Source organism: Vipera berus, assembly GCF_964194415.1.
Source record: "Vipera berus genome assembly, chromosome: 1".
NCBI lineage: Eukaryota > Metazoa > Chordata > Lepidosauria > Squamata > Viperidae > Vipera > Vipera berus.
In genome coordinates this window covers 318679107-318691176 of record NC_138202.1, presented here as the reverse complement: position 1 = coordinate 318691176, position 12070 = coordinate 318679107, and the positions used below count along the sequence as shown (strand labels likewise).

At 39.3% G+C, this 12070-nt stretch overlaps 1 protein-coding gene across 3 annotated transcripts in view; it reads right to left on the bottom strand.

Moving 5' to 3' along the window:
- Positions 1 to 12070, bottom strand: part of EPAS1 (endothelial PAS domain protein 1) — a 137008-nt gene that overhangs the window by 67449 nt on the left and 57489 nt on the right. For all 3 annotated transcript variants that reach the window (XM_081313718.1, XM_081313717.1, XM_081313716.1), the window contains one exon: positions 7758 to 7948. In XM_081313718.1, the coding sequence (XP_081169844.1) occupies positions 7758 to 7948 (191 nt within the window). The remainder of the gene's footprint in view (positions 1 to 7757; positions 7949 to 12070) is intronic.

Sequence of the window (12070 nt, the reverse complement as noted above, 5' to 3'; positions counted from 1 at the left end):
ACTTCAGGATCTGACCTTCTAAAGAGCAATCAGGGTTGATCTCCTCTAGGACTGACCGGTTTGATCGCCTTGCAGTCCAAGGGACTCACAGGAGTCTTCTCCAGCACCATAGTTCAAAGGCCTCAATTCTTTGGCGCTCAGCCTTTCTTATGGTCCAACTTTCACAGCCATACATTGCAACTGGAAAGACCATAGCCTTGACTATATGCACTTTTGTTGGCAGGGTGATGTCTCTGCTTTTTAGTGTGCTGCCTAGATTTGCCATGGCTTTCCTCCCCAGGAGCAAGCATCTTTTAATTTCTTGGTTGCAGTCCCCATCTGCAGTGATCTTGGAGCCCAGGAAAATAAAATCTGTCACTACCTCCATTTCTTCCCCATCTATTTGCCAGGAATTGAGAGGGCCGGATGCCATGATCTTGGTTTTCTTAATATTTAATTTCAACCCAAGTTTTGCACTCTCCTTCTTCACTCGCAACAAGAGGCTCTTTAGTTCCTCTTCACTTTCTGCCATTAGAGTGGTATCATCTGCGTATCTTAGGTTGTTGATATTTCTTCCGGCAATCTTAATTCCAACTTTTGATTCATCTAGCCCTGCCTTTCTCATGATGTGCTCTGCATATAAGTTAAACAGGCAGGGTGACAGTATACAGCCTTGCCGGACTCCTTTCTCAATTTTGAACCAATCAGTGGTTCCGTGTCCAGTTCTCACTGTTGCTTCTTGACCCGCATGTAGGTTTCTCAAGAGACAGATAAGATGGTCTGGTACACCCATCTCTTTAAGAACTTGCCACAGTTTGTTGTGATCCACACAATCAAAGGCTTTAGCATAGTCAATGAAGCAGAAGTAGATGTTTTTCTGGAACTCTCTAGCTTTCTCCATGAGCCAGCGTATGTTGGCAATTTGATCTCTAGTTCCTCTGCCTCTTCGAAATCCTCCCTGTACTTCTGGTAGTTCTCGATCCACATACTGCTGGAGTCTAGCTTGTAGGATTTTAAGCATAACTTTACTAGCATGTGAAATGAGTGCAATGGTGCGATAGTTTGAACATTCTTTGGCACTGCCTTTCTTTGGAATTGGAATGTAAACTGATCTTTTCCAATCCTGTGGCCACTGTTGAGTTTTCCAAATTTTCTGGCAAATTGAGTGTAGCACTTTTACTGCATCGTCTTTTAAGATTTTGAATAGCTCAGCTGGAATACTGTCACCTCCACTAGCTTTGTTGTTGCTCAGCTTTCCTAAGGCCCATTTCACTTCACATTCTAGGATGTCTGGCTCAAGATCAGTGACCACCTCATTGTGGTTATCAGGGACGTTAAGCTCGTTCTTGTATAGTTCTTCTGTGTAATTTTGCCACCTCTTCTTAATCTCTTCTGCCTCTGTTAGGTCCCTGCCATTTTGGTCCTTTATCATGCCCATTTATGCATGAAACGTTCCTTTCATCTCTCCAATTTTCTCAAAGAGATCTCTAGTCCTCCCTATTCTATTGTTTTCTTCTATTTCTTTGCACTGTTCATTTAAGAAGGCATTCTTATCTCTTCTAGCTATTCTCTGGAATTCTGCATTCAACTGGGCATATCTTTCTTTTTCTCCCTTGCCTTTCGCTTCCCTCCTGTCCTCAGCTATTTGCAAAGCTTCCTCAGATAGCCATTTTGCTTTCTTGCATTTCTTTTTCTTTGGGATGGTTTTGGTTGCTACCTGTTGTACAATGTTGTGAACCTCTGTCCATAGTTGTTCAGGCACTCTGTCTATCAGATCTAATTCCTTAAATCTTAGTAATCTTAATTAGTAAACTTAAAAACGCTGATCAGATTGCATTTTTCAAATTGACCATTTAAATCAAATTTTCCAAACCTAATACTGTCCAGTTATGTTAAACTATAACTCCCATTATTCTCCAGCCAAGAGAATGAAGGCACCAGGTTAATTTAATTTAATTTATTAATATTTCTATACCGCCCTTCTCCCGAAGGACTCAGGGCGGTGTACAGGGCAAGAATAAAACACAGAAATTTACAAAAGATAAAAGGTAATTAAATACATGCCCAATTAAAAAATACAGTTAATACATACTAAAAACCCCAATAAAAATAGTAAAACCCCCACCAATCCCCCCTCAGGCCAGGCCGGCTTGCTCGAACAAGTATGTTTTCAGATCGCGGCGAAAGGAGCGAAGATCGGGCGCCGTCCGGAGCTCAACCGGTAACTGGTTCCATAGCTCCGGGGCGCCCACAGAGAAGGATCTCCCCCTGGGGGCCACCAGTCGACATTCTCTGACCGGTGGCACCCTGAGGAGGCCCTCTCTGTGGGAACGCACAGGGCGGAGGGAAGTAGACGCCGGCAGCAGGTGTTCCCTAAGGTACTCCGGACCCCTGCCATGTAGGGCTTTAAACACCATTACTAGCACCTTGAATCTCAAGATGTCTGGCTTAAGTTTTTCTCAATCTTTTAAAATTTCACCTAAGCAAATATTCCTGATTTTTTACCTTTTATAGGGAACTGTATTTACAACAGATGCTTTGCTTTACTCCATTTGTTTTTTGTCTTCCTCCTGTGACTTCTTTTGTATCTATCCATTAGTTAGCTCATTTGAAAAAGAGGAACCTACTACAAAATGTCCCATTATGAAGGGACATTATGTTCCACATTCTAGTGAGCAAAGATCTTTTACAGGATGATGCATTTAAATTTCCTCTTCTCTCCTGCCTGCTATTGAACAGGAATGACGCCATTTTAATTACTTAGTGAATGAGGTTTTTTTTTACTACTACTAGGATAGAGGCCTTTGTACAAAAGGCCAATATGTATATAAATTACTGTTTCCATAATTTCAAGGGTTAGGGTTTACACCTTAGCTATCAGTCTGTTCATAATTTGACAACCAGACTTTTGTTAAGTTTACCCAGAGCAAAGTCAGAGATTGCTACCATCATATTCACATTTCACATGCTGGGGTTCACATTCAAAAAGTCTGAGAAACGAATTCCCCTTGATTCAATCCATTACGAAAATTAATTTGATCTATTTCTAAATTCCTACAATTTCTGCAAATTCTATGGTTTTGTATTTTTTGCCCATAGGGAGGGAGGGAGGGAGGGAGGAAGAAAGGAAGGAAGGAAACTTTAAACATTCATTTTGGTCTATACACGCTTTGATTCAAACTCTGCCTTTCTTCATATTCTTCAAATGACAAACTCATGGTGATCATGGTGTTACTAAATAAATAGTACTGAAATTTACAATGAGGAAAAAAAAAAGAAGAAAGAGCATTTTAACATGCAGGAAATCAAACTCAACAAACTCTCTGGCATCAAAAATGTTAGATAATGTGATGAACAGAACAATAGCAGTCCAGCTCCATACCAACTGCAATGCCTCTGGATTTCACCATATTTTTAATTACAGTCTCAAAGAATCACCCTGATCAACAAGAGCAATTGGGGAGGAGGCCTATGCTATTATCCACTAATCTTATTGAAGAGAAGGGAAACCAGAGACAGTTTTGCCATTCTTTCATTTTGAAAGAAAACATTATTTCTTCAAGTTAATTTGTAGCAGATTGCTAGCGTGGTGGATCATAATCCCCCCTGAACAATTATAAATGCCAAATCACCTTCATTGCGCTATGTGGCTAACACTCCATTCACATCCAAACACAAGTATTCTAACCATATCCTTTATAAACACTAAAAGAATGTCCTGAAATTTAATCATTTAAGAAAGAGTGCAGAGGAAAGCAACAAAGGTTATTAGGGAACTGGAGGCTAAAACATTGGATTGGACAACCATGTGTCTGAAATGGTACCATGTGTCTGAAATGGTAGGGTTTCCTTTGGACTAGAAGATTTTCAAGGTCCCTCCCAACTCTGTTAGTCTGTTATTCTGTTAAGATCATTTTATTCACTTCTTTAGCCTAAGGCCTTTTTTTAAAAAAAGTTTCTATTTCTTAAACTTTGGGATTTTTTAAAAAATGAAAGATTTACTTACTAATGAAAACAATAAGTCTAAGAAAAAACTGACGTCTCTCATTTATTTTAATAGGTCTAGTAATTTCCAGTACCTTCTATTAACATTTAATGATATTCTTTCATAATAGCATACAGACAGCCATTTTTCCCATTAACAGTTGATATTCTTCATTAGTTAATGAATACATTTTTATGCCCATAAAAACATCGCATCATTTAGGTCTACTTATTTCTTTGAATATTAAGTATATAAAGGATCCTATGTTACCAATCTCTGATTTAGATAAGTGATCATAATATGTGACACTTAAAGAGAAATTATACTTTGGACATAGTAATGGCCTTCACCTCTTTAATGAATAAAATATTATGTTCCACTGATAAGAAACGTTATGTTCTACTAATAGGAGAACTACCTTTTCTATCTATTTTTTTTATTAAAAATGAGATTACAAATTCTGGAGTGCTATTATCCAAGTTGTAAACACAGTTTGTGCTGGAAAATATAACTGAGACACTTAACTGAGAATGAGCAAAGAACAAACTTTGAAAAAGAACATGCCCCAGAAAAAAAGGAAAGAATGCAGCGCTCATTTCTTTACTGTTGTAATCCAAACTGCTTAACTCCGCCCCCTACTTGATACACAAGAGCACTTAGCCAAAAGAATGATGCAACCTTTGGTTCAAAATGTTAACCCATTTAAATTCAAGGCAAAGGACACTACTTCCGACAATTAGGAGTTTTCCTTTTAAGTACCTGGCATAGCTGATTCTTTCAAGAATGGAGGAAATGAAAAATATAGAAGTCAACCTTGTTTGCTAAATGCTGACATTCAATAGAAACCACAGATTTCTAACTCCAGATATGCAACACAGCTCTCTCTGCAGACCACACCAGCAGCAAGGATGAACTCGCAAACATTTAATTAGTAGACTCTTTTTTACTCTCTGCTCCACAAAAATACCTTATACATAATGGATTTTGAATTTTACGGAGTCTTTTACATTTGCAGTCTAAAACCACCGGGTGCCCTTCAGAAATACTAAATTTGAAGCCCTAGAATTCTCAGCCAGCATGGGCAATAGATAAGAATTTTGGGAGCTGAAACGTAACAGAGCTAGAGCCATCCAGGCTGAGGAAAAAGTAGCCTTACTAAGTTCCAGTGTGCTTTTCTCTTGTGACCAGCATTATCAAAACAATAGTTCAAAAGCAAAATAATGATACTGGGTCTATTTCCTTCCTAGATAGCCAGGAAGAAAAAGAAATTTGTTTTATAATGGCCCTTGGCCCGTATACTGTAGCTTAAAATGTTATCTTCCCTAACTTGGAGTAGCTCACCAAATCTTTAAACAAGGGCCTTTTCCTATTACAGAAGTCAGTGCCTGATGAATTTCCTAGGATCTTCTACACAAAAGTAAGGGCTCTACCTTTAAGGAATGATTTAAACCCCTGGGAAAAGCAAGCACACAACCAGATTTTTATTACACATGGATAGTTGTGAGGTATAGCAAATTGTTCCAGTGAAAGGATGCTACTTATAACAATACTGTTATTTGCTTCTGTTCCAAGTATTTTCATATAATCAAAGAGTTGGAAGGAGTTATCCACACCATCAAGTCGAATGTCTAAACAGAGCAAGAATTCAAATCAAACCATTCTGAACAGATTGTGACTAGCTTTGCTAAATATATACAGTGAACTCTAACCCTAACCCACTGAGCCACCGCTAAGCTTGTTGATCAGAAGGTCGGCAGTTTGGTGGGTCGAATCCCGAGTGCCGCGTAACAGAGTGAGCGCCTGTTACTTGTCCCAGCTTCTGCCAACCTAGCAGTTCGAAAGCATGTAAAAATGGAAGTAGAAGAATAGGGACCACTACGGTGGGAAGGTAACAGCGTTCCATGCGCCTTTGGCATCTAGTCATGCCGGCCACATGACCACGGAGACATCCTCGGACAAATGCTGGTTCTTCGGCTTTGAAACGGAGATGAGCACCGACCCCTAGAGTTGGAAACGACTAGCACGCATGTGTGGGGGAACCTTTACCTTTACCTTTTTATCCCATTTAAATGAAGCACTTGAATTACTATAGCTGCTTATAAATATAATTATGTAGAATAATTTTTCCACATCCAATTGAAGTATTTTTATTCTTTTACTGAGCTGTTGTGATATATAATCTCTAGTGTTTTAATTAGGATTAGAAACTCTGAAGGCCCCAAATCATTTTAATTTAAAATTTACAGGTTTCATTTTACATATTTACTCCTTACTTGTGTGGTAAAACAATGAATTGATTTGCTTACCCTGCTTAGACAAAATGCTTATTTTATTTATCACATTTATGACCTCCCTTTTTTTTTCTTCCAAAGAGCTTGGGACTATGTAGACAGTAATTCACTGACAATACTTCACTTTTCCTTAGGGAAACAAGAAGAGCTGCTGTTTTAAATGAATCTTAAACCCTAGTCTTAAGATTTCCCAATTTGAACATCAGACAATAATGAAAATATCAAATTAATCCTTTTCCTCTACTGTTTTCTATTGACAAGCGATCTACATTACAGTATGGTGGATCCATAGCTACCCAATAGCAAGGAACAAATTACTACACACCTCCCTTCTTAATTCCCCAGGTTGTTTGATGAAAGGAAGAAAAGAGTGGATTGAAAGATATATTTAAAATGGTATCTAAATTGATCTGAATAGGAATATTTATCAAAATCTATCCAGCCAAATTGGCTAAATGAAGATTTGAATTAAAGACCAAATCCACATGCTGCACATATATCAAATTCATCTTATATTGCTCCTGCTTGTCTTTTCTTTAAAGACAGAAGGCAATTCCGCCCCCCCATAGGTGCTATTGAACATGTCCAACACCAAGGGATGATGGGTTTTGCAACATAAAGCATCGTCTTCACAATGTGTTGTATGAGCCCCATGAATCACCATAATATAAAGCTCTGAAGTGGACTATAGTTTGTATGTTTCCACAATATATGTCTTACTGTCTGGGGGAAAAATAGTAATTTTGAACATTAATATACTCAGCAGCTAATTTGCAATAGGGGCAATTCCTATAATATCACTGGTGCTACACTGCTGAACAACTGACTTTATTTTACAGCTTAATTTGATTTTAGATGCATTGGATTACAACACCCAAATTCCAAGCCAATATGACTCAATTAAAATTTTGGTGTAAAACATTTGGAAAACTGGATTGAGGAAATCACTTGAGGAAATCATTTTTGTCACTTGTGTATGACAAAAATCAGCAGAAATCTGGTGGCACCTTTTCATACTATTTTTTTATTAAGCCTTTTAATAAAATGCATTAGTCTGAAAAGATGCCACCCTTATTTTTGATTACTATAAACCAACACAGCTTTCTTCCTACAATGTTCTACAAAGCAGAGGCACAGACAAAGAGCTTTTAGGAGGAAAAACTCAGTTGAGCAAAATGTTTCCACCACAAAAAGTACCTCAGCAATTATGTTATGGGACATCTTCTGTTATTCACAATAGAAGTGAGCATTTTATATTTCTTAGCAGAGTAAAAAGTAAAGCTACCTATCTGAAGCTTCTGTGAAAATGATTGCAATGGGAAATAATGACTTCAGAAAAGTCATTGATGACCTTGTAGCTCATGTAGGAGAAAATGAGTTAAGTTTATTAAATTGGAATTTCCTAGGATCAGGCTATCCTCTTTAAATGGAAAACAAGATGAGCTGCTGGGTCATCAGATAATACAATGGAATTGATCATGGTTGAAACATTGTTTTCTTACCTGAAGACAACAGCTTGTGTGTCCGTAGGAAACTGATTGCAAGCCTCATAATAGATGCTTTGTCCAGATGTGAGCTAATATTGTGCGGCAATGGTAGCTCATGGGCCAACTCATAGAATACTTCAGTTTCTTTGCTTCTTCTACACCTTGCTGCATCCCTTGATTTCTCTTTCCTTCTTTCAGAACTGCTCCTGTGACAAGAAAGGAAAAAAGAAATGTCAACCTGAGAAGCAGGTTATATTCACATTTATATACAGGTAGTCCTTTAATTAATCAATCAATCAGAATAAAGCTGGAAGGGACCTTGAAGGTCTTCTAGTCAAACCCACTGCACAATCAGGAGACCCTATACCATTTCAGACAGGTGACCATCCAGTGTTTACTTTAAAACCTACAGTAATGAAGCACTTACAGCTTCTGAAGGCAAGCTATTCCACTGGCTGCCCTTGCTGTTAGGAAGTTTCTCCTTAATTCCAGGTTGCTTCTCTCCTTGATTAGTTTCCATCCATTGTTTCTTGTCTTGCCTTCTGGTGCTTTGGGAAATAAATTGACCCTCTCTTCTTTGTGGCAGCTCCTCAAATACTGGAATACTGCTACTACAACCACAGTTGAATCCAGAATTTTGGTCATTGCAGTTGAAAGTCAAGTCAACCTGTGACTGGATTCAATTTTAAACCATTTTACAATGGTTATTAAGTGAGTCACCATTGTTATTATCAAACAGAGCATATTGCAATGATCCACATAAGATGCAACACTAGCATAAGTCACTGTGAGAAGGGTCTCCCTTTCAAGGACTGGCTGTAACTGGTTAATCTGTGCAAATGCCTTCCTCATCACAGCTCCCACCCAATCTTGAAATACAGGTTGACAGTCCAGTCTTGTATACCAGTTATACCTGGGGAACTGCCATCCTATGTAGAACTAGAAATGAAAGTTCCTTAATCTGGAAGGTCCATGTACTCATAGCCACTTGGTCTTGCTAGGGCTGAGATTAAGTCTGTTCTTCCCCATCCAAACCTAAATGGCTTCCAAAGGCAGAAACAAAACTTTGGCAGCATTACTTAGTTGGATGGGGGTTGAAATAAACAGCTTAAAATCTACCCCTGAGAACTGATAATACTAGGAACCTTATGGGGAGCCTTCTGAACAAAACATGTTCTATGTCATCAAGCTATACAACTCTCAATGCAACTAAGTAAGTGGTACATTAACATTCTGTCTTTACCCATTTTTTTAAAAAAAATCTGTTCTTTTCAATGATTCGAAGCAGGCTTAAGATATGAATGTGTGTTTGAACTTAAAAACATGAAAGATAACAACACAGGGAAAACATTGGCTGCTAAAGGTATACTTTAAGCAATAATGTTTTGTAGCTAAACCAGTTCTTATCTCAGCTATTTTTGCTTAATTAGAAAGGCCACATTTCATCACTGCAAATCACTCTGTTTATTATTATAATTTTGTTTAAATTTTTCACTGGCCCACAAATCCAGGCCCGCTTACAGCAAAGTCATTCAATCTTTCTTTGCTCAAAAAGGGCTTCATAACTACATTACAGTTAAAATGCTTCTAAGGAATTAAAACTTTGCAAACAATGAAAAGATTTAATTGGCCATGGAAACCAGAAATAGCAGTATTGTGCACTAGTATTCACCAGTTTTGCTGCAACAGTTACTGAACATTTGCCTGTAGTTCCATGCACTTATGCATCAATTGGGGGTTGGGAGTGGGAGGCACCGTTTTACGGTGGTTCTCCTCCTATCTCCTGGGCCGCTCGCAGTCGGTGTTGACGGGAGGGCAGAGATCCGCCCCGAGGCCTCTCATTTATGGAGTACCTCAGGGGTTGGTTCTCTCGCCCCTCCTGTTCAACATCTATATGAAGCCGCTGGGTGAGATCATTCGTGGTTTTGGGGTGGGGTATCATCAGTATGCTGATGATACCCAACTTTTTCTTTCCACCCCGAACCAACCCAGCGATGCCCTCGCCGTGATGTCCCGGTGCCTGGAGGCGGTCCAGGTCTGGATGGGGAGAAACAGGCTTTGTCTCAATCCCGCCAAGACTGAGTGGCTGTGCATATCGGCATCTTGGGTCAACCAGACTATTCCATCTCTAACGATGGGGGGTGAGGTGTTACCCCCCGTTGATAGGGCTTGCAACTTGGGCATCCTCCTGGATTCACGACTCAATTTTGAAGACCATATAGGAGCCGTGACCAGGGGGGTTTTGCCCAGGTTCGCCTGGTGCGCCAGTTGCGACCCTATCTGGACTGAGATGCCCTACGCACAGTCACTCATGCGCTCGTGACCTCCCGTTTGGACTACTGCAATGCTCTCTACATGGGGCTGCCCTTGAGGACCACTCGGAGGCTTCAACTGGTGCAGAATGCGGCCGCGCGAGTTGTGATGGGGGTCTCCCGATACTCCCATGTAACACCTCTACTCCGCGAGCTGCATTGGCTTCCGGTTGCCCTCCGGGTGAAATTCAAGGTGCTGGTGATGACCTATAAAGCCCTACATGGCTTGGGTCCGGGATATCTGAGGGAACACCTGCTGCCGGCATCAAGTTCCCTTCGTCCAGTGCGCTCCCACAGGGAGGGTCTTCTCAGGGTGCCACCAGTAAGAGATTGCCGGCGGGTAACACCCAGGGATAGGGCCTTCTCAGTGGGGGCGCCTGCCCTTTGGAACCAGCTGCCAGTGGAGCTGAGTACTGCCCCCGACCTCCGTTCATTCTGCCGGGGCCTGAAGACCTGGCTCTTCGAGCTCTCTGGCCCAGGCTGAGGATTAATTTATTTTAATTGGGGTTTTATTTATACAGGGATAAATTTAATCTTTTTTAAACTTGGTTTTTAACTTTTGTATTTTTGGTTTTTAATTACCCTGTAAACCGCCCTGAGTCCTCCGGGAAAGGGCGGTATAGAAATGTAATAAAATAAATAAATAAATAAATAAATAAATCAGAAATTTATACCTGCAAAATAAGTATCACTATCCAGTATTTAAAATTTCAAATGGCAATAGCACTAGCAATAGCAGACTTATATATCACTTCACAATGCTTTACAGCTCTCTCTGAGTGGCTTAGAGAGTCAACATATTGCCCCCAACAATCTGGGTCCTCATTTTACCGACCTCAGAAGGATGGAAGGGTGAGTCAACCCTGAGACGATGAGAATTGAACTGCTGGCAGTCAGCAGAATTTGTCTGCAATACTGCATTCTAACCACTGCGCCACCATGGACATGTGGCTAGTGATCCATGATATGCACCTGCTGAAGGTGTCTGTGCAGAAAATTATAAACTTGTGAGTACAGTAGTAGGTTGGAATCTGCCATGCAGACCTAAGAAGAAAAGCATATGGCTCAGTGGACACACAACTAAAACTGAGCATTCAAAAAAAAAAAAAAGGCGAACTACCAGAAATGCAACTTTCGTCATCTCAGATAATACAACTATTTCCCAGTGCAAAGATATATTTTGAAAGCCCCACTTTTCCAAGTTAAATTAGTTATGCTCAAGATGAATGCAACTTATATATAAAAAACTTACCCATACTGGCATATACTTGGAAGCCAGCAAGTTTCTTGAGAATTCTAATTACACAAACACACACAGCATTTACATTTGCTTACAACTGTTAAGCTATTGGAAATCAGAAGCCCAAATGTATTCTTATGCCTTGCATAAGGCATACGAAATACAAGAAATTTCTAGGATGGATAAACATTTTCTATTTCTAAATAATATAAATAATGACCTTCATATAGACAGATTGTAGTTAAACTATTGTACCTTAGCTTCACATGAACAGTATATGAGCATATAGTACTTTTCCTTCCTCTTTCAAGATGGAAAATTTCATTAAAAGCCTTTTTAATTATAATTTCCCATTCAAATTAGGTTATATAATCATGATTTGAAACTTTTAATATTCTTATTGGAAACTTGTAAACAAAGCTTTCCCATTAGGATGAAATAGGAATTTATTTTCAACTTTATGATTTACTTGATCCCATTACAAAGGGAAAATGATATGCACACCCAGAAGACTCTTCATATAACAGCTTGAGCTGGACAACAACATAAAAATCAGAGTATTCCTTATTTTTGTTCTACTAATCCTTGTTGTGATACAGAAATCTATGATGCACAAAAACACATCTTCGAAAATGGAGATGAGCAACCTTTGAAAGTCTCCCAAACGTATATGTGAATGTGGGAATTTTTGGTTTCCTGATACTGTATTTTGACATTGGCAGAAGGAATAGGACAACATTTGGTCTTGTCCATGTTTTATAGATAGCAATAAAAAA